At 47.0% G+C, this 19,114-nt stretch overlaps 1 protein-coding gene across 7 annotated transcripts; it reads left to right on the top strand.

Annotated features, from left to right (window-relative positions):
• Nucleotides 1–249: 249 nt before the first annotated feature.
• LOC104064368 (T-cell surface glycoprotein CD4) lies at nucleotides 250–14,282 on the top strand. 7 transcript variants are annotated; one of them, XM_054056690.1, is made up of 10 exons: nucleotides 250–488; nucleotides 7,529–7,660; nucleotides 10,048–10,203; nucleotides 10,289–10,429; nucleotides 10,666–10,941; nucleotides 11,388–11,750; nucleotides 11,869–12,111; nucleotides 12,183–12,320; nucleotides 12,560–12,627; nucleotides 13,925–14,282. In XM_054056690.1, exons 2-10 carry the CDS (start codon nucleotides 7,600–7,602, stop codon nucleotides 13,934–13,936), a joined length of 1,458 nt encoding a protein of 485 aa, XP_053912665.1. In that variant the 5' UTR covers nucleotides 250–488; nucleotides 7,529–7,599; the 3' UTR covers nucleotides 13,937–14,282. The 7 variants fall into 7 exon arrangements, 6 of the variants coding, with proteins under 6 accessions (XP_053912665.1, XP_053912667.1, XP_053912663.1 ...); XM_054056692.1 differs by having other exon boundaries at nucleotides 12,202–12,320; XR_008448244.1 differs by having other exon boundaries at nucleotides 12,202–12,627.
• Nucleotides 14,283–19,114: the final 4,832 nt, after the last annotated feature.

Raw genomic sequence — 19,114 nt, forward strand, 5'->3', positions numbered from 1 at the left:
ATGGCTTGCTCTTACCTCATCAGAGGCATAGGCTGGGTCCAGAACTACTCAGCTAACACACTAATTTATGAGCTTTCTTTGTTGGTAGAACAGAACCAGTTTCCAATCACTCACTTTTAAGTTTCAGCCCTGTCACGGCCTCCCATCAGCTGCCATATGGCCAATAGGCTCTCTCTGTTTGACACTCTCATTTGCCTTCCGCTATGGTCTCCATTTCTGTTCACACCCAGAGTTGAAATCACATGCATTTGGAAAAACACCATCAACTTAGAGAAGTTGGCGGATGTCAGCAGAATCTGGACTGGCAGCAAGACCTTTCTGACGCCCCAGCTGGAGAGGAGGAGACATCAAGGCCAACGTCTGTTGAGCTTCTTTCTGAACATCAACTTCGTTCTTCTTTTGTTTCAGCTCTAGCTGGGTGAGATCAATTACAGCAGGTGACAAAGACAAGGAGACAGAAACACGGAGGCAGAGAGGAAGGAAAAGAGGTAAGGAAACTTTCTTTCTCTTAGAAAAGAGGCCAGTCTGTTTTCATATTTTTTAATGTTACAAACTTTACTCTGCCGCATGAGTTGCTGTTTCGGCACAAGTGGGTTGGTTTTGCCCCGCTCAAAGGTCTAATGTAAAACTATCTTGATACTTTGACTTAATAATATTTCTGGATGTTCAGTTCTCCGAGGTGTTTTAGTTTTAACTAAGAAGTATTCGTCTCCCTTGATTTTTCCCTGAAAGGGACTAAAAATAAAGAATCTTTGAAAAGATCAACCCGCCTTGGAGACTGGAGACCTCACAGATGTTTTAAATGCATGTATAAGGAAAAATGTCCAATATGAGGGCCTGCTGCTGGTAAATCTGTATCCCCAAGGGATGGAAATGCGCTGGGGAACAGCCCTCCACCAGCTGCCACTTGCTATCACCTTCTCCGCATGCCCTCCAGGAAGGGGAACTTTATTCTAAAAAAAAAAAACCTGAAAAATAGGAAGATGTTGGTTTCCAGCTAGCGAGGGACATCTGCTTACATCTGTACGTGCTGAGACTGGAGGGGTCTGTTCTGCTAATCCAGGCTGACTGGCTCACTGCCTGACTCTGGCTGCTGATGCAGCCTGATCCACTAGCTCAGGGCTGAGCGAGCAGGATTTCTTGGAGAAAGAGAGATCCTTTCAAATTAAGGACACCAGAAAAGAGACTTGCCTTCCCCTCCCAGAGGCTGCTGCACTGTTGAAAATGGGGGTTGTATTTCTGGTTGAATTTTTCAATTTTCGGGTGGTGTCTCCTGCTCGATCTTTGTCAGCCGCCTCAGATATTCCTCTACATGGTGCATTAAGGTGGAGTTCAGGTTACTACTTAATGTTCCCCACCACAAACTGGACAGTCCCCTGGTGCATGTTACCCTCAAATCAACACTCAGACTTTTCCTTTACCCTCCCCAGTGTTTTACAAACATGGTTGTCAAAGCTGCCTGCAGCATGGCAGGGCTTGCCTCAGCTAAATTGTGCATCCGTCCTGTTCCTGCTCGCAGTTCTTGGGCACCCAAGGACAGTGCCCACCGCTTCTACCACAGCTTTGCATGGGGAACGTGTGTTCACCAGGGCAGAATTAAAGAGGGACGCATTTTTGCTCTGAACAGGCAGATGCACACCATGTTGCTGTGCTGACCTTATCAATATGTATATAGATCCTTTTCCTGTCTGGGCTGCACATCAAGTGAAACGCATGGTAAGATCTCGCTGTTCCCTAGTTTGGCAGCTGCGTTAATGATTCCTGAACACCATCCCAAGCATTCACATGGCCCACGAGGGTGAGAAATGCCCTGCCTTCATAGAATCATAGAATAATAGAATCGTAGAATAGTGTGAGTTGGAAGGGACCTTAAAACCCATCCAGTTCCAACCCCCCTGCCATGGGCAGGGACACCTCCCAGTGGATCAGGCTGCTCAAAGCCTCGTCCAACCTGGCCTTGAAGACCTCCAGGGGTGGGGCAGCCACGACTTCTCTGGGCAATCTGTGCCAGTGCCTCACTTTGCAGGGCATCTCAGCACCTTTGGTAGTAACAGCCTTCAGCAGCTTTAGGAAGCGGCGGTTGCAAACTGAAGGATGAAAAGCTGTTCGTGGAGCCAAAAAGAGGAGGGTTAGAAGGAAAGAAGGTCAAAAAGCTCAGAAAGCAAGTTCTGAAATGCTAGTGAGGCAAAGACAGGTCTTGGCTTCCTCTTAGTCTGTCAGAGGGGTTAGAGACTGCAGGGAGCAGCCCAGGCTGTGGAGATGGAGCTGCTTCTTGTGGTCTCCACGTGGGTCCAGGCACATGGCTAGGACACAGGAACTTTAGGGCTGAAGAGCGCTCAGTTGGCACTGACATGGATGGCCTTGCTGCCCTGCCTGATCCCGACAGTGGAACCTTTCTCTTGGGGAGGTCAGCAGCATCCACCTCCCTGCTCCCATGGGCCCTGCTCCACCACCTCCCTCTAGCAGCAGCTCTGAAAGGTGGCAGCTGCTCTCAGATGAACAGCTAGAGGCACTTGAGGGGAAATCGAGGCAGGGTCAGCCAGTTGCGAGGGGCCAGTGAAATAACCTTCACTGCTATCCTCTCTGCTCTCTGCTGGCTGTTTCTGTTGCATTTAGTCTGTCACCCTGCCTGCTGCTGCTCATATACGTTTGCTTCAGCATTAATAAGCAATTTGAAAAAAACCCCACTACAGAGTAAATGAGCCAGGTCAGCTTTGCTTTAGGTGTTTAAACTGAGAAAAAGAGAGGTCATCCCCTGTAAGCCAGAGCCCCAAAGCCAAGCCAAACTGATGTGCAGGGACAAGAGGCAGCTACATCCCTCAACTCTTGCCTGGCAGCCACTGCGAGGGGAAATGCAGCGCGGCAGCAATAGAGGTGTGGAGCCTTTGTGCAAATGGATGGCTGGGGGGCACCCCCCTCCGCCTGAACCGAGTGAGCTGCTACCAGATCAAAAGCACAGCCACAAGCAAGAGGAGAGAAGAAAACAAGAAAACCACACTGCATTAAAGAGGCACAGGAACACACACACAGAAGGAAATGGCCTACTCTGCATCAGGAGTGGTTTCGGAGTTTTGGGGTTTCTTGTATTTCAGTTTCCTCCGGTATCACGCCAGTGCCAGCCTAGGGGAGAGCTCTCTGCAGCCATCACCTGCTGGGGCGAGGTGCTAGAGGGGGCCAGGGGCTGCTGGACTCTCAAGCAGACGTTCTCCAGGTCAGACCTCAGCCTGCAGGCATCATCCCCCCAGATTGCTCACTGCCTCAGCTCTGCTTTTCCTATCCCTCAGAGAGGCAAGGATTATTAAAAGAAGTCAAGAAGGAGATTAAACGAGTGTAATAAGAGGGGGAAGTTAAAATGAAATGGAAATCAATGTTCACTTGGGAGGGAGCCCTGCTCCTCCATCACTATATGTGCTAATAAAGCAAGTATGCCTGGACTGTTTCTGGCACAGAGGCCAACTGGCATAAGATAGTCTGGGCTATTAAACTCACTTAACCTCTAAAATGAGCTGGCTACATGCCAGCCACCTAATGGGAGTGGTCCCTGGCCCCTGCTAACACCTAAATGCATCTCGGGAGTTGCTCAGGAAAGCGAGAGTCGTCCTGGGCCAAAAATGTGTCAGGAAATGTTCTAGCAATTTAACAGGACTGATGAGTATGTTCCAGTGCCTGGAGACATTCCCTGACACCGCTTAATTTGTGAGTACCACCAGAAGATACAGCTGGGCTGCCTGTAAGGAGGCTGCGTGTCTGCTACAGGCATCAGCTAACACGAGCGGCTCGCTCGGTTAATACAGCAGAGCCTTGCTCACTGAGATCTGTAAACACCAGAGTAGCACTGCCTGTGGTCTGACCTGGAGAGATACAGCAGGAGATAGAAGGACAGGGTGAGATAGGAAGTGGTACGCGTGAGAAGTAAAGATAAACAGGGAGAGAGAAGATGTATCAAAGACATTCTAGCTGAAGGCAACCTGTTTTCCCCATTGACTTGTAACGTGTAGGTGGTGAACATCACATTGTAGAGATCTGCCACAGAAATACAAAGATTAGTGTGAAGTAGGAATGCAGAACATGTGAAACCACGAGGAGAAACAGAAAAACAAAGGTGTATCAATCTGCATCTACCAAGCTGCACGAGGTCAGCAGTTCACTGGTCCCACAGTGTTCTGGTTGTGTGATTTCACTCAATAATCAGGTAGCAGGCAGACGAAGAAAAAACTGAAGCCATAAGATGACAGGAAAATAGAGATTCCCGGCCAAAACAAAATGATGGGGTGTGACTCAGCGATTTCATTAATTTTTATCTGTTCCATTATCTTCAGGTTTTATATAAAGTTTAATGACTAAAACTATTTGAAACCCAGTGCTGACCTTGTTAATTTTTACATATAACTTTAGAGCAGGGTCTGAGTTATCCTGCTGATCCCATCAGGACAGGTGATGTAAGCGCTCGCAAGGACAAGGTTTCTTCTCTAGTCTCAGGGATGGATCTTACGCCCTTACATCAGTTATAGATGTTTCTTTGGAGTGAGATGCATACAGATGCCTTGGTTTTGCCCCTTTCTTTATTCTATAGCTTAGCCCAACAAACTGCTTAATCACCGCTATTGCATCTTATAAGGAGTGATCTCCAATCACATGCACTTTCTCCAGCATTTTACTATTTTCGCACAAAATGGCTCATGCAAATATTTTCTGGTGCTGAGATGTGTTTTTTGCTTTACATGAGGCAAGTCGCAAATCTTCTCTGAGTGTGCCTTTGCCATTTATGCCTCTTCTGAGGGTGCACATGGCTGCTGTTTTACTCTTGCACCTGTATTTTTCATACGTGTCCGTGTGTACTTCTGTCTCACTGTCAGATTGTCAGTCATGCCGACCCAATCTCCACGTAAATACAGTGCTGTTTTTATCTTCTCTTTGATAGTTTCAGGTGCTCTGACCATTTGAATTAATTTCGATATGAAATGATCCTCTAACAGAATACATATATTTACTACCACACATAATTCATATAGATATTTTATAAATTTATTCTTGTTTTTCTTTTGAGTTCAGTCCCATTATGCCTCTAGCCTTCAAGTCCATCATGCTACCTGTGACAGGAGGTTTCTATTACCAGCTAGACTTGAGGGACCCTCCCACCAGCTGTCCTCCTGAGTTCTCTGAAAGCTGGTGTGAATGTTTCTGTTAGGGATCCAGATCTTCCTGGGCCTGGATCTTTCCTCCACGTTCCCACTACTTATCAGTCCTTCTTCTCATATCTGATTTTCTCCATTGCTAGCATCATAGTGTTTTCCTACACTCTGTTAAAACAGGATTTGGTTTGTTCATCTTGCTTCCCACTGCTTGCTCCTTGAGCTTTGTCAGCTTCTGCCTGACCCTCCGCTTCAGGACGTGGAGTTTTTGTGATTCAAATGCTTCAGCCCACATAATCTGCTCATCTAATATTTGTTGGATTTTCCCCAGTCTCTGTTTCAAAAAGTTCTTACTTTATGTGTCAGAAGCCAGATGCTGCTTAGGTTTAAACGAAGCCTCTCTTGCTTCAGATTCCTTTAGTCCATATTTTCTGTATAGCACCCTGTGCTTCCTGAGTTCTCCTGTTCCTGATGACCCCATACTCTTCTTCACACTACTTTCTCTGTCACACTTTGCAGCTCTAGCACTCTGCCTCATCGTGTGCATGTTTCTAGAAGCATCTCCAGCTTTGAACTTCCTGCCTTACAAGTTGAACTATGCCTGTAAAAACCTCTTCTAACCTGCCTCTATGCTGTCAGTGTTCACACAACACACTCCAGCTCCCCTTCACAAACCTGACATCCTCTGACCTTTGCCAGTATTCTGAGCTTGGAGGTGGGATGCTTTTGAGCTGCCCCAGTGCCTTCTCAGCTGGCTCTCTGACCCCTTTTGGCTCAGCAACCAAAGGGCCACAAGAGGGTCTGAAGGATGATTTATGCCTGCCAGGAACAAGCCCTCAAAGGGCTGACACCTTTTGCAAGCAATAGGAAAGGTCTGTTTCAGGGGTCTCTTGGCATGGGGATTGCCTGCTTTCAGAGAGATGAGGTCACCTCACTGTTTTTGTGCAGTCCCCAGAGTGGTTTACCTGCTTGGCTTCCATTTTGTGACATATGCCTTGGTTCAGGGATGAAGAGCTCAGTAGTCTCCATGTATAAGCAGGCATGGTCCCCTTCGCCTTGTCAGCCCATCCCAGCTGCAGCTGATAACAGCACTAGGTCTCTGCTGCAGTCAGGTACTTCATCTAATTTGATAACTCACCTCAACAAGACAGTTGGCTTCCAATTCCCACTTAAGGTTTTGTTACCATCAATTCATCTTTTTTCTGACCTCATTCTTTCCTTCCCCCCAGACTTTTTGTTGAATAGTCCTAAGAATTCAAATTAGTCTTTCCAACAACATCAGACTTGGAGGTTATTAAGACCTTTAAGGTAATAAATAGTAGATGAAAAACTCAAGAAAAGCATTAATAAGAGCCAAAGGGTAGCCTTAATCATAGAACCACAGAACCGCACAGAAATATTTCAATGGCAAGGGATGACTGGAGGTCTCCAGTCCAACCTCCTGCTGGATGGAACCAGCTGTTCTCCTTATATCTAATCAACCGTTCCTTGTTGCAATGAATGGCTGCTGCCTCCTGTTCCTCTCCTTTACACCTCTGAGAAGAAGGTGGCTCCTTCTTCTAGGTGATATCATTCAGATAATGGGAGATTGAAATTAGATACCACCTTGATTCTATTCTCCCTACCAAATCCAACTTTCTGTCTCTCCCTGTATATAGAATCACAGACTCATATAATGGTTTGTGTTGGAAGGGACCACACAGATCATTCAGTTCCAACCCCCCTGAGATGGAGCGGGGACACCTCCCATGGGATCAGGTTGCTCAAAGCCCCATCCAACCTGGCTTTGAACACCTCCAGGGATGGAGTATCCGTGACTTCTCTGGGCAACCAGTTCCAGCACCTCACCACCCTCACAGGAAATATATGTCATATATCATGTACTCTGTATCATCTATCATGTACTCCAGCCTCCCCACTGTCCCAGAAGCACTCCATTGGACTCTGTCCAATTTCTTGGCACATGTCTTGTACTGGAGACCCAGAACTGGATCATGAGAACTCAGATGTGCCAAATAGAGAGAAACAACAACTTTCCTCAGCCTACTGGTTGTGCTCTTGCTAATGTAGCCCTGTATGTGTTCAACCTTAATTGCTGAGAGAGCCGTGATAACCCACCATAGAGAAGTGAAAAAGCACAGAATTCTTGGTGATAGCAACACCTGCAGTCCAACGAATGCCAGAAACCTGGTGTTGAGTAAAATGAAATGTTTCATACCAAACTCTAGGGAAACACTGCAGCTGGATTCTTTGTTGAAACACAGGGCTCAGGTGACTTTGCCAATGAGTTTCCACTTCACTGGACTGGAGGATGGTGGGTGGTGACAGGGAACATGGGCCCCATCCACCACAGTCTGAAAAACAACCATTATTAACAGAGCATTTTGGTCCTCCAGGACAACATCGCTTGGCATTGGCTGTATTTCCAGCCCTGCAATCTGCAACAGGGAGAACCATTCCCACAGCAATGGAGTCATGTGGCAGAGCGGTGAGCAGCACACTTGCCATCTACTTGGTTCTGCATCTGGGTGAGTTCTCAGCTCAGTGAACCCTCCCAGTTCTTACAATCTTTCCACAAGCCTCAGAACACCTGGGGTCGTTTTAGGCTTCTCACGATTTGCGAAAAACATACCTCACATGGCTTACAGCAGGTTCTTTCCAGCAACATAGCTGTAACAGCTGCCCTCTTACCTTCTCTGGCCCACCTCTGGGCTGCCCAACAGCTCTCTGAGGGGCCAAGCAGTGGAGGTTAGGACAGAAGGGATAGAAGCTGAGAGCCTCTGTACATCCCTGCCCTGTTATTTCAAGAGCTGCATTTTTAGAGCAGCCCTGCAGAGAAGGACTTGGGGATGCTGACTGATGAGAAGCTCAACATGAGCCAGCAATGTGTACTCACAGCCCAGGCTCGTATCCTAGGTTGCATCAAAAGAAGCGTGGCCAGCAGATGAAGGGAGGTGATTCTGCCCCTCTATTCCTCTCTAGTGAGATCTCATTTGGAGTATTGTTTCCAGTTCTGGAATCCTCAACATAAGAATGATATGGACCTGTTGGAACAGGTCCAGAGAAGGGCTACAAAGATGATCAGGACATCAGGACATACGAGGACAGGCTGAGAGAGTTGGGGTTGTTCAGCCTGGAGAAGAGAAGGCTCTGAGGACACCTTGTAGAGACCTTCCAGTACCTGAATAGGCTACAGGAAAGCTGGGAAGGGACTTTTTACAAGGGCTTTGAGTGATAGGACTAGGGAGAATGGTTATAAACCGAAGAGGGGCAGATTTAGACTAGATATTAGGAAGAAATTCTTCACAATGAGGGGGGTGGTGAAGCACTGGAACCAGTTGCCCAGGGAAGTTGTGGCTGCCCCATCCCTGGAGGTGTTCAAGGCCATGTTGGATGGGGCCTTGGGCAGCCTGATCCAGTGGGAGGTATCCCTGCCGATGGCAGGGGGATTGGAACTAGATGACCTTTAAAGTCCCCCCAACTCAAACCATTCTATGATTCTATGACAGCTCAAATTTTGGGGTGCGGGTTGTTCTCATCCTGCCTATTGAGCCTGCCAGCTGAATCCAGGGTGTCTGGAGCCTCACCAAGTCTGGGGAGCTGCTCTGTAGAGATGCAGAAGTGGAATTCCTGCAAGAGCCAGGGTGTACACTGAGCACAGATTGGAAATGACTGCCCTCTACACTGCTTCCAGCTGCCTGGGAGGAAATGTGTGTATTTCTCATCCCAGATTTGCCTTTACAAATGTGATGCTCCTGGCTTGCTCGATTTGACTGCTAGTACTATACAATCCAGTGGACTATTTAGTGTTCATTTTCCAAGAAAGACAGGGAAATGATCAAGACCAAGCCTCCATTTCTCAGATACTTAGCTGTCATTCCTTTGTTTGCGAAGGAAAGATTGGAAATCTTTTATGAATGCTAGCACCAAAAGCAAAGCAAAAGATACCAACTCTTTTTAACAGCATTTATAATTTCACAGTTTCAGGCAAGTTCATAATTTTCTGTGGTCCAATGTATAATTATTGAAAACCTGTACTGGCAAAGTTGCAGCTTACTTGTGCTCTTGGACAAATATGTAACTTGTGGAAAACCCTTCCTCAAACTCATGCAAACTTTTTATTTTGCATTTCTGTGACTCTTCAGTACTAGGGTCACCCTGGGGGCTTTGCAGGTTAGGCAGTGCTGAGAGCTTACCAGCAGTAAGACCACAGACCCCTTGTTATTTTTATAGTCATACCTCTGGCAACTCCGTCTCCTTCTCATGGTATCCCACAGAAATCCTCTTTACAGTGAAGGAAAGGAAACACATAAAACATTATTAATGCTTCTTCAACATTATACAATGTCAAACAGCTCTTATCCCAAACGCAGGAACCTGATGTTAGGCCAGCCTTCTTCCTTTATTTTTTATTTTATCCTTTCATTTTTCCTGGGCTTTCAGTCTTGTTCCATGCAGAAGTTGGAAGAAAGGTCTGCAAATTTGCCGGTGCTGCCTCAGGTCTTGACTGCGGAGTGAAGGAGGGCTGGCATATTTCTACCAGTAGGACAACTAAAACTCATCCATTGGAAAAAGGTTGTTTCCATAGAACTGTTGACATCTCAAAATTGCGAATGATAGTGAATCCACGACAATCACTGGTATTTTTCCTGCTTCTGAGTGGATGTGAAACAGAATAGCCATTAGCCAGGCAAAGAGCCCAAAGTGGAGGAGAGAGAAGCTATAGAGCTGAAAAGAAAAGAGGTTGATTGGTTGATGAGAAAGGAGTGGAAAACTCAGAAACTGAGGATAATCTTCCTAACGTCTGGAAAAAGGAGGAGAAATATCTGTGCCTGTCTGGGGGGATGGGAAGTATTCACTGAGCCACCCTTCAGAAAGTTAACGTATCCTTTTTTTGGTGGGCATTGACTTTCAGGTCTGATCCCCATTATGGCTCAGCGAAACTACCTACAGACTGGGGTTGCAGGAGGGGCGGTGATCCTGCAGTGCAGAGGCATTCCTCATGACACAGGCGTGACCTGGAAGTACTATAAGATTACTGTAAGGTTGTTTAAAACTACAGCTTTGAAAGGTAAGGCTTCCAATTCATCACTCCTTCTCCCCAGTGTATGACTGAGAAAGCTTTTCCCTCCTAACTAAGCTTACTTTTTCTAAAGGCAAAGCTACCATGACTGAGAGATCTGAGATCACCAAAAATAAACACCTGAAGGTGTGGGACTTAAGGCTGTCCGATGCTGGCATCTACACCTGTGAATATGGCTCTCAAACAGTCAGTATCTCACTGCATGTCTTTAAATGTGAGTGATTAAGGGCTTTTCACACATGAGGAGACAAGGTAGGAGGAGGTTATAAGAACCCAGAGAGACATTTCTGCTGGGATTTTTTATCCAGCTGCCATTTCTTCTGGCCTGGGCTATCTTAGTTCATTTCTCCTCCATCTCCACAAAGTCTTTGTATTCTCTTTGCTGTGTCACTTGTCTCTTTCTCGTAGGAAGAGGAGTTAACTTACTGGCTGCTCTTTTTCTTTTTACAGTGACAATCTCTTCAGATGGACACTTTCTGCCAAATGAAGTCCCCGAACTGACTATAATGCAAAATTCATCCCATCCTCTACCCAATCTCATCATCAAATTGTTTAACAGTAATGATAAAACAGTGCAAACAAAATTCTTACAAAACGAGACACCTGAAAAATACGTACTGAAGTTAAAGGAACTGGAGGCTATGGACAACGGGACCTGGACATGTCATGTCCATTCAAGCTCTCCATTGATTAATCAGAACATCTCCTTTGATGTGAAGGTATTAGGTATGCAACAACAAAAATGCAACTCATCCATGGGCTTGGGAACCAGTGCTCCCTCCAGCTCATCAGCTGAGCTTTAACTTTCCAGCTTCCAAAGCAGTGGTTCTCCACGGTCATTTTCCTAGGGCTTCCAACAGTAACTTGGTGACTGCTCTGCTGCCTGAACTCTGTTCCACACTTGCTCCCATTTTCTTTCCCAGGCTTGGTGAGGAGAGGATTCTCCTCTCCCTGGGAACTGTTCTTTTCAGCTCTGGTGAGCTTGGGACCTTCGGCTCTCTAAACCCATTCTCAGACCCTATCCATTTCTCCTTCCTGGCATATCTCGTGGCTTTTCTTCAAGTCCTCTTTTGGTTGAGCACAGTGTGTGTCTCTCTAGATCAAGGGTGGGCACAGGAAAGTGTAGCCATGTCTTTGCTTGCCTCTGTATTCCTTATTTCTTCTGAATTCAGGTTTTCAGAACCCAGATTGGGAAAGAAAATATGCAACTGTTGACAGCACTGTCATCTTGTCATGGCATCTGAACTTCCAGAAGATAAAATGGAAAGGAGGTTTCGCAGGACAACTGAGTTGGAAACAACAGGAAAGTGCAGCCAGTCATCAGTTACTTGATTTCAACATCACAGCACGAGGAGAGAAGCATGAGACCAAAAAAAGCAACCACTTTTGGTTTGAGATACTTGAAAGCAAACCTGAAAGTACTGTAGGAGTGAAACTCCCCAAAGTCCATTTCAACCACTCTGGACAGTATGAGTGCCAGCTGGCGTACAAAGGAAGATACACACAGAGCAAGATAGAGCTGGTGGTGATGAAAGGTAAGAGAAAGAGAAGTGAGTCAAGAGATGAGGAGCTGCAGAAACCTGGAAGCCACAAGAGTGTAGTTGGACCATCTTCCCATCCTCTCACTTACATGTCCTTTTCTTACTTTTACAGTCTCAGCTAACCCAGTTGGGCCCCTCCCTAGAGGGTCCAAGATGACCCTGATCTGCCAGGTCTCTAGTCCACTCCCACCCAATGCCCACTTGCGCTGGGAACGTGTGAATGGTACTCAGATGGACATCAAGAACTCAAATCACCATGAAGTAAAGGTAGAGGTGAACGTCAGTGCTGCAGGGTTGTGGAACTGTCACCTCATGGAAGACAATGACAGGAAGATCAGCCTTAATTACCTCGTGGGTATGGAAATTAGCATCTTTCCCCTGCCTCCACCAAAAAGCCTTAAAATTATCTTTGTTTCTGGGGCTCAGTACTTTTCTCCTTCTGCAGAGGAAGCTCCTGTTTGGATCACCTATGTGGCAATCGCAGCAAGTATTGCAGGCAGTGTATTGGTGTTTGGCTTTGCGTGCCTATGCATCATTGGTGGTATAAGCTGGCAAAGGAGGAGGGTGAGTGCCCTGGTCCCTACGAAAGGCAAAAAGATGACAGTCCCCCCAAACTATAGGAGTCATCTGATTTTATGTCTGAGTGCATGACAGAACAGATAAAGTGTCAACCCTTAGAATCAAAGCAAATGGTTTGAGATGGGCAGTCTGCAAACGTCAGACAGTACTTTGCCATCACTTCAGAGGAAAGCATTTGAAGCATAAAAATATCCAATCGTTGTCTATTCCTTCTCTCCTGGCAGCAAAGGGCAAGAAGGATGGCACGAGCAAGACAATACTTGCTGGAAAACAAGACATGTCAGTGTCGACAGTAAGTGGCAATGAGACAATAAGTGGCACCGAGAATGGGCAAATTCTCTGGTTTCAGGGCAGGGGAGCTGGGTGGTCAGGTGGGGAGAAATAGAGCTTGAGCCTGCTTGGTGATACAGTACAGCTGCATTTCAGCATTTTCAGCTCTTACTCGTGTTAAGTCATGCTTCAGTGTCACAAGCTATGTTAACGAATTCCCTGTTATGCCCCAAGCCCATGGTAGTACTGTGCCAGGGAACTTTTGAGCAGGGAGGTTTCATTTGAAGAATCTTGACGTTGAGAGATGTTAGCCAAACCCACGTGGGAGCTCTGGAGTCCTTTCATAGGTTCCATAGTGGATCTGGGACCCAGACATTGAAGCTGTGGAGGTGGAAGGCACACAACCAAGCTTGAGGCTGAAACCCAAGCTTTACTAACTCGTGGTGTCCATAATGTAATTCCAGCACTGCGCTAGCAGAGCTGGATTGCAATCTGTGAAAAATGCCAACAATCTCCTGGGAGCAATGGAAGAGAAGAGAAAAATCACAGAACAGTCTGAACCATGCTCTCCCAACAGCCTTGAATAATATGAAATATCGTGGCGTGTCCTGTCCCTTCTCATGGAATCAGGGATTTCTTATCAGAGAAGCTGCCCTTCTTTCTAAAGAAGCTGTCTTTAAGTTTACTCAGTATCAGGCATCAGCAGCAGCTGTTAAGAAACATTGACAGCCATTCTGCCACCCGAAACAGAGAGCTAAGGACAGTATAAATGACTGCATGAACGAGTTCAATGGAAGTATAGGCACAGAACTGGACCTCTGCTGAATTTTCACTGGTGACAGTGCCAAACTGCAATAGTTTTACCTGTTTGTTTTCACTGGCACTGAGAATTCAGTGAGCATGTTCATTGGCAAATACTGCTTCATAGCTGGGATGTATATGGGGTGAAGCATTGTTTAGCTTAGCATGTCAAAGAATTCACCTCGTTTTCACCTTATTTTTATTGAGGTTAAATAATAATCCCCTTAAGGAGAGGACCAAGCCCATCCAGCTACATCAAAACCTAGATAAATCTGCAATACAAGTGCTGATACAGTTGTTCTTTCAACTCTCTTTGCTGAGTAAGCAGCTCAGTGTAACTGAAAACTAAACTGCAGCTATGTGGATATACAAGTAACCATTTGCATCCTCAGCTACAGAGACAGGCAGTCATTCTCTACACCATGCAGAAATGTGGGGGGTTGGCTGGCTTCAAGATGTACGAATGAAGCTTTTCTCCTTGATACTGCTGGTACTCATACGAGACTTTTCTCTTGCAGCCGGCTGAATAAGTAGTATTGCCACACTGGGGTCACAAGGACTGATAAAGTCTCTGCCTGTATCTGAACACCTGCCAACCCATAGTGCTCTGTGAATCCACCTCCCTTTCTCCTGTTTTGATGTCATTCTTTATCTCTTCATTATTCTCCCAGTCTAATGCCATGAAGGGATGTTGTCTGGCTGGGAGCTGATGGACAAGACAAAAAACCCTTAGGGGTTATGATTGATTGCCAGTTCCATAATGAGAGACACTGAATAGAAGATACGCACAGACACACATACATACATGCTTGTATTTTGCTCATGCACTTACTTTGACCTTCTTGTGGAGCCAATTTTATGCACTTCTTTTATACACCTGAGCTACAATAAATTACTTTGTTGTTGGGTTTTTTGGTTTTTTTTTTTTTGCAAGCTGACTAATTTTTATCTGAGGCACTCTTGTCTGATTAAAATTCACATTTCTCCCTTTTGTGCTAGGATGTGGAATCTTGTTTCTCACTATCTCCCACCCTCCTGGCTGCCACAAGCCTTCTTTAATGCACCAGCCCTTTGCTCTCTATGAAACCTGTCCATCCTCATTTGCCTTTCCTGGGCAGTCTTGAGTCCTGCAGTACCACCAGGCCCATCCCTCAGCCTGTAGTCTTCACCTCTCCTACAGCAAAATGACACACAAAGGAAAATACCAGGAGAGGTGGGGTAATTCAGGACTAATTTTGTCAGGAAGCTGTGAATCTTAGAAGGCGAGATTGGGAAGAGGGTGGTGAAGTCCTTTTCTAGCACAAACCAGCCTTGAACTGAGTAATTCCACAGGGTGCAGAGAACAGATGTTTCTGAGAAAGCCACTGTTCTCATCAAAATGACTCTTCATTGGCTCAAGGAGATGGAAAGAGGGAGCAAAAAGCCCAGGAAACTTAGGGTGGAAGTAAAAGCATATTGCAGAGATGTCAGAATGTCCTGAAAGAGAAATACTGTTAAAATATGTACACAGAAGCCTTGTGTTTACAGAAGTTGTTCTACTGTCTGCTAGTGGTGGGTCAAAAAGGCCTTGAGGTCCTACAGCTGTCACTGGCCGTGGTCCAGGGTTGTTCATCTACACTAGGTTTACTGGGGAGAAGCAGAAATGAGTTTGTGGAAAAGGCTCCATGTGGTAGAGAACCCTCTGCAGGATGCCTCGTGCTGGAGGATGGAGTTTCTCTGTAGAAGAGAAAACAGAAGACAGAGGTGCCAAAAGACAACAACAACAGATGGAACACCTGTGAGCCAGAGGAAATCTCCACCTCCCCACACCCCCATCTCTCCCCCGGAGTGGGGATGCAGCCCCAGGCAGCTGTGGTAGCAGGTGTGGGGAACCATCGGTGTGATGCCTGCTCCTCCACCAGCGTCCTCACTCTAACAGGAGCAACGAAGGCCCGCATTAGTGTCCATTTCCTTCCCATGGCTTGCACTTGTGCACACAGAACTACATGAATTTTGGAAAAGCCTTAGTCTGTATCCCGGTACATGCAGTCAATCCTCCTGCTCCTGCCTGTCCCTGAACCACCAGTTTGCCTTGGGAGCTGGTTGAAGCCCATCAGTCTGCTGAACAAGACATCATCAGCGCTCCTCCTATGAGGACAGGCTGAGGGAACTGGGGCTTTTGAGCCTGGAGAAGAGAAGGCTCTGGGGAGACCTTATAGCAGCCTTACAGTACCGGAAAGCTGGGGAGGGTCTTTTTAGCAAGGCCTGTTATGACAGGACAAGGAGTAATGACTTTAAACTAAGGGATTTAGACTGGTTATAAGGAAGACATTTTTACAGTGAGGGTGGTGAAACTCTGGAGCAGGTTGCCCAGAGAGATGGTAGATGCCCTGTTCCTGGAAACATTCAAATTCAGATTGGATGGGGCTCTGAGCAACGTGGTCCAGTACAAGGTGTCCCTGCTCACTGCAAGGTGGGTTGGACTAGATGAACTGTGAAGGTGCCTTCCAGCCCAAAGCATCTATGGTTCTATGACCAAGGACAGGTCAGTTTTGGGAGCTACATGAGGGAGAAAGCGTGCAGGGTCAGTGGTGGTTGCCAAAAGCAACCCCTTCTCTTGCAGTCCAGATCTTTCTCCTTAAATAACTGCTCGAATATCCAAGTCTACTCCTCTTTCCACTCACATGGATGTCCAGAGTAGGGGTATTATCCTATACTGCCTGATTCTGAGACAACGGGACAAAGCATCAGGTACAGTATGTGCCCATCATGAGCTCCACTGGCACTGCAGCCATCTCCAGCAGTTCAGATGCTCACTTGAGGCTCTCACAGTCAAACCAAGCACCTCTGTACCTAAAAGACAAGCCTTGTCTTTTTCAGCAAGTGGATCAGCCTGACAAAAAAGACTGAGTTAATTTGACCTGTCCTCCAGCACAGGATGCATCAACCTTGGCCTGTGAGGGATGAAATGCATGAGTAGCAGAGAATGCCTGCACCTGTGGTTTGGAGAGCACTGAGGTGCCTGTGCTGCCTGATAGCACTGCCTGCAGCTGTGCAAAGACAGGAGGCAGTGCCCTTGCCCCGGCACAGCCCTGATCTCACCTTTTGCAGGCAGCAGTGCAGTCTCCAAGCCAGGCTGACTCTCTCATGGGGTTACGCACTGTGTAGATGCGTAACCCTTAGATCATCAACCCTAGTTCTGCTCTCTTCCACGAGCTGGAAGAGGCACGTTGAGTCCACACAAGTGACCAAAAGCTCTGTCCCTGTTCAGAACTGGGACCAACCTGCAAAGCATGGTGAGGCTCACACCCTCGCCACTGATGCAGACGGTCCCTCCACCTGTTTCCTGGTGGCCTGGCTGCATTACAGGAGATGAAATGGTGCCACAGGGATGCACAGCTGCATCCACGGATGCACAGCTTCTAATTCTCTCATATGGGTGGGTGTAACAGAAATCATAAGCCTTCCTCAACACAGCATGTCTCCTCGGTAGGACTCCTGATTTCAGTAGTCATGACTGTACTCAAAACTCACCTGCAAGCACAAAACACTCTAGGGTCCGATCTCATAAATCAACTCTTTTTGGCAGCTCCCCTGTCTATTTTCGTGTGATGACCTTCTTTGTTCCCTAGATGCACAGATTGCCTTGGCTGAGAGAAGAGTGCTCCACAGAGGGAGTCCTGGATGGGATTTTCCTTCTGTCTGAGTGCAATACTGAAAGCTTCGGTGTGAGCTTTGAGGCAGGAGGAATGTGGAAGTTCAGACCAGGCAAGAATAAGCTTGCACAAAATGTAGGTGTTAATGTAGATGTACTCGAGGAGTCTGTCGTGGACTGCAGTTAACATCTTGCCCAGGCCTGGGCTGCAGCAACACAACAGCGTGTTCCCTTTCTGGCACAACAAGCTGCCTTCACAGCTTGTGCAGCAGGTAACACTGAAGCAACAGCGCTCCTGCGTGGCAGTGAAGACAGAGCTGAGAAGCCAGGTGTACCTATCAGATCACTTTTATGTGGTCCCTTCCTTGTGGCATCCCAGGGCTTTGCAGGCTGTGTTGCATGTATCCTGATCCTCCTCCTCAGGAGGCATTGAGGATTTCTCCCTTTGCTAGGTGTGATGAGGGTGTATCTACTCTATGCGATGGAATAATGCATCTGCATGATGCAAACCACAGTGATGTACAACTCTACAAAACAACAGACACAATGACAGACATATTTTATGATGTGGTGACAGCTTGACAGAGTAGCCCTGAGATGATGGGAGGACTTGGAAAGGCGTACACGGCAATAGTTATAAAACAACAACAGCAACCAGAGCTCTGTTTGGTAATACAGAAACATCATGGAAAGCAAGGGTTGAGAAAAAAAAATGAGAAGTCATGGTTTTCCCTAATGTGTTGGTCTTCCTGGTACTACCGTTCACCACATTTCTGGGCTGCAGAAGGGAAAAGCACGTGCTTCAGTCTTTTGGATCCACCTCAAATGCATGGTTCCCTGTCAGGACCCACAGACTCGCTTGCTCCAGCAGATGAAGGGGCTTAGATGCAGCTGAGTACGCTGCCCTGCCCAGCTCTGATGAACCAGAAACACGTGGGTTGGAATAACCCCGGCCCATAGCCATATGTCCCCAAGCCCCTCCTGCTTCCTAGTTTATTTCTGCCCTCTGAGTGCAACGCGAAGCAGTGATGTGGTGGATGCTGTCAGCCCGGATCTGCGAGGCAATCCATGTGACTCATGCTCCCCGCGGGCTCTGCAGCAAAGCACTCATATCTCTCAGCCTTCAGAGCCAAATGACCCTGAGTGTTTCTTTCCATGTTCCCAAGGCCTAGAAGGGAAGAAGCTGTGCACTTCAGCCTCTTCTAATTTCTTTTTGTCTCAGGGGGAGGGAAAAAGGGCAGTTTTCAGCATCCATTTGAGTGGCTCATCAGCCTAATGCAGCTGCAGAGAGAGAGAGCAGCTTCCATTAGCACCTTCTCAGAGGTGAGCGTAGAGTAGGAATACAAGACCCTTGCAGATGCTCAGCTCTGGATGTAATCCCAAGTGTGTGTTTTCTAGGAGGGATCCCAGGGTTCATTAGTGTGCTTATACTCCATCAACACCTTCAAACCATGGCATGCAGCCGTTGTCTCATGCCCGTCAACTTCTCCCCTGAAGAAGTCTTTGGCTTTCTTCCTGTTCGTTTTCTAGCTGCCTTGGCCGAGCCTTAGAGGTGCTTCCAGATTTGGACAATTAGAGAATAGCAGAATAAGAGGTGGTGGCAGAGATTAACTCACTGGCAGGGAATCAAAAAGGGAAGAGAGGAGAAACCCCAGTTCCTCGATGCTTCGGCATCAGCTGGCTGGTGGTAAGGTGCCTATTACAGACTCTGGTGCTGGGAAGTCCCTCCTCTGAGCTTGTCTGTGCTTAGAGGCAGCTGGGTGGAGGTGAGGTCCTGGGGATGAACAGCAGTAACAGTGACATTGACTTTCACAGAATCATAGAATAGTTTGGGTTAGAAGGGACCTTAAAGATCATCCAGTTCCAACCCCCCTGCCATGGGCAGGGACACCTCCCACTGGATCAGGCTGCCTTCCAACCTGGCCTTGAACACCTCCAGGGATGGGGCAGCCACAGCTTCCCTGGGCAACCTGTGCCAGTGCCTCACTACTGTCACAGCGAAGAAATTCCTCCTTATGTCTAGATTAAATCTGCCCCTCTCCAGCTTATACCCATTGCCCCTCATCCTATCACT

The sequence above is a fragment of the Cuculus canorus genome, chromosome 1, assembly GCF_017976375.1.
Source record: "Cuculus canorus isolate bCucCan1 chromosome 1, bCucCan1.pri, whole genome shotgun sequence".
Taxonomy (NCBI): domain Eukaryota; kingdom Metazoa; phylum Chordata; class Aves; order Cuculiformes; family Cuculidae; genus Cuculus; species Cuculus canorus.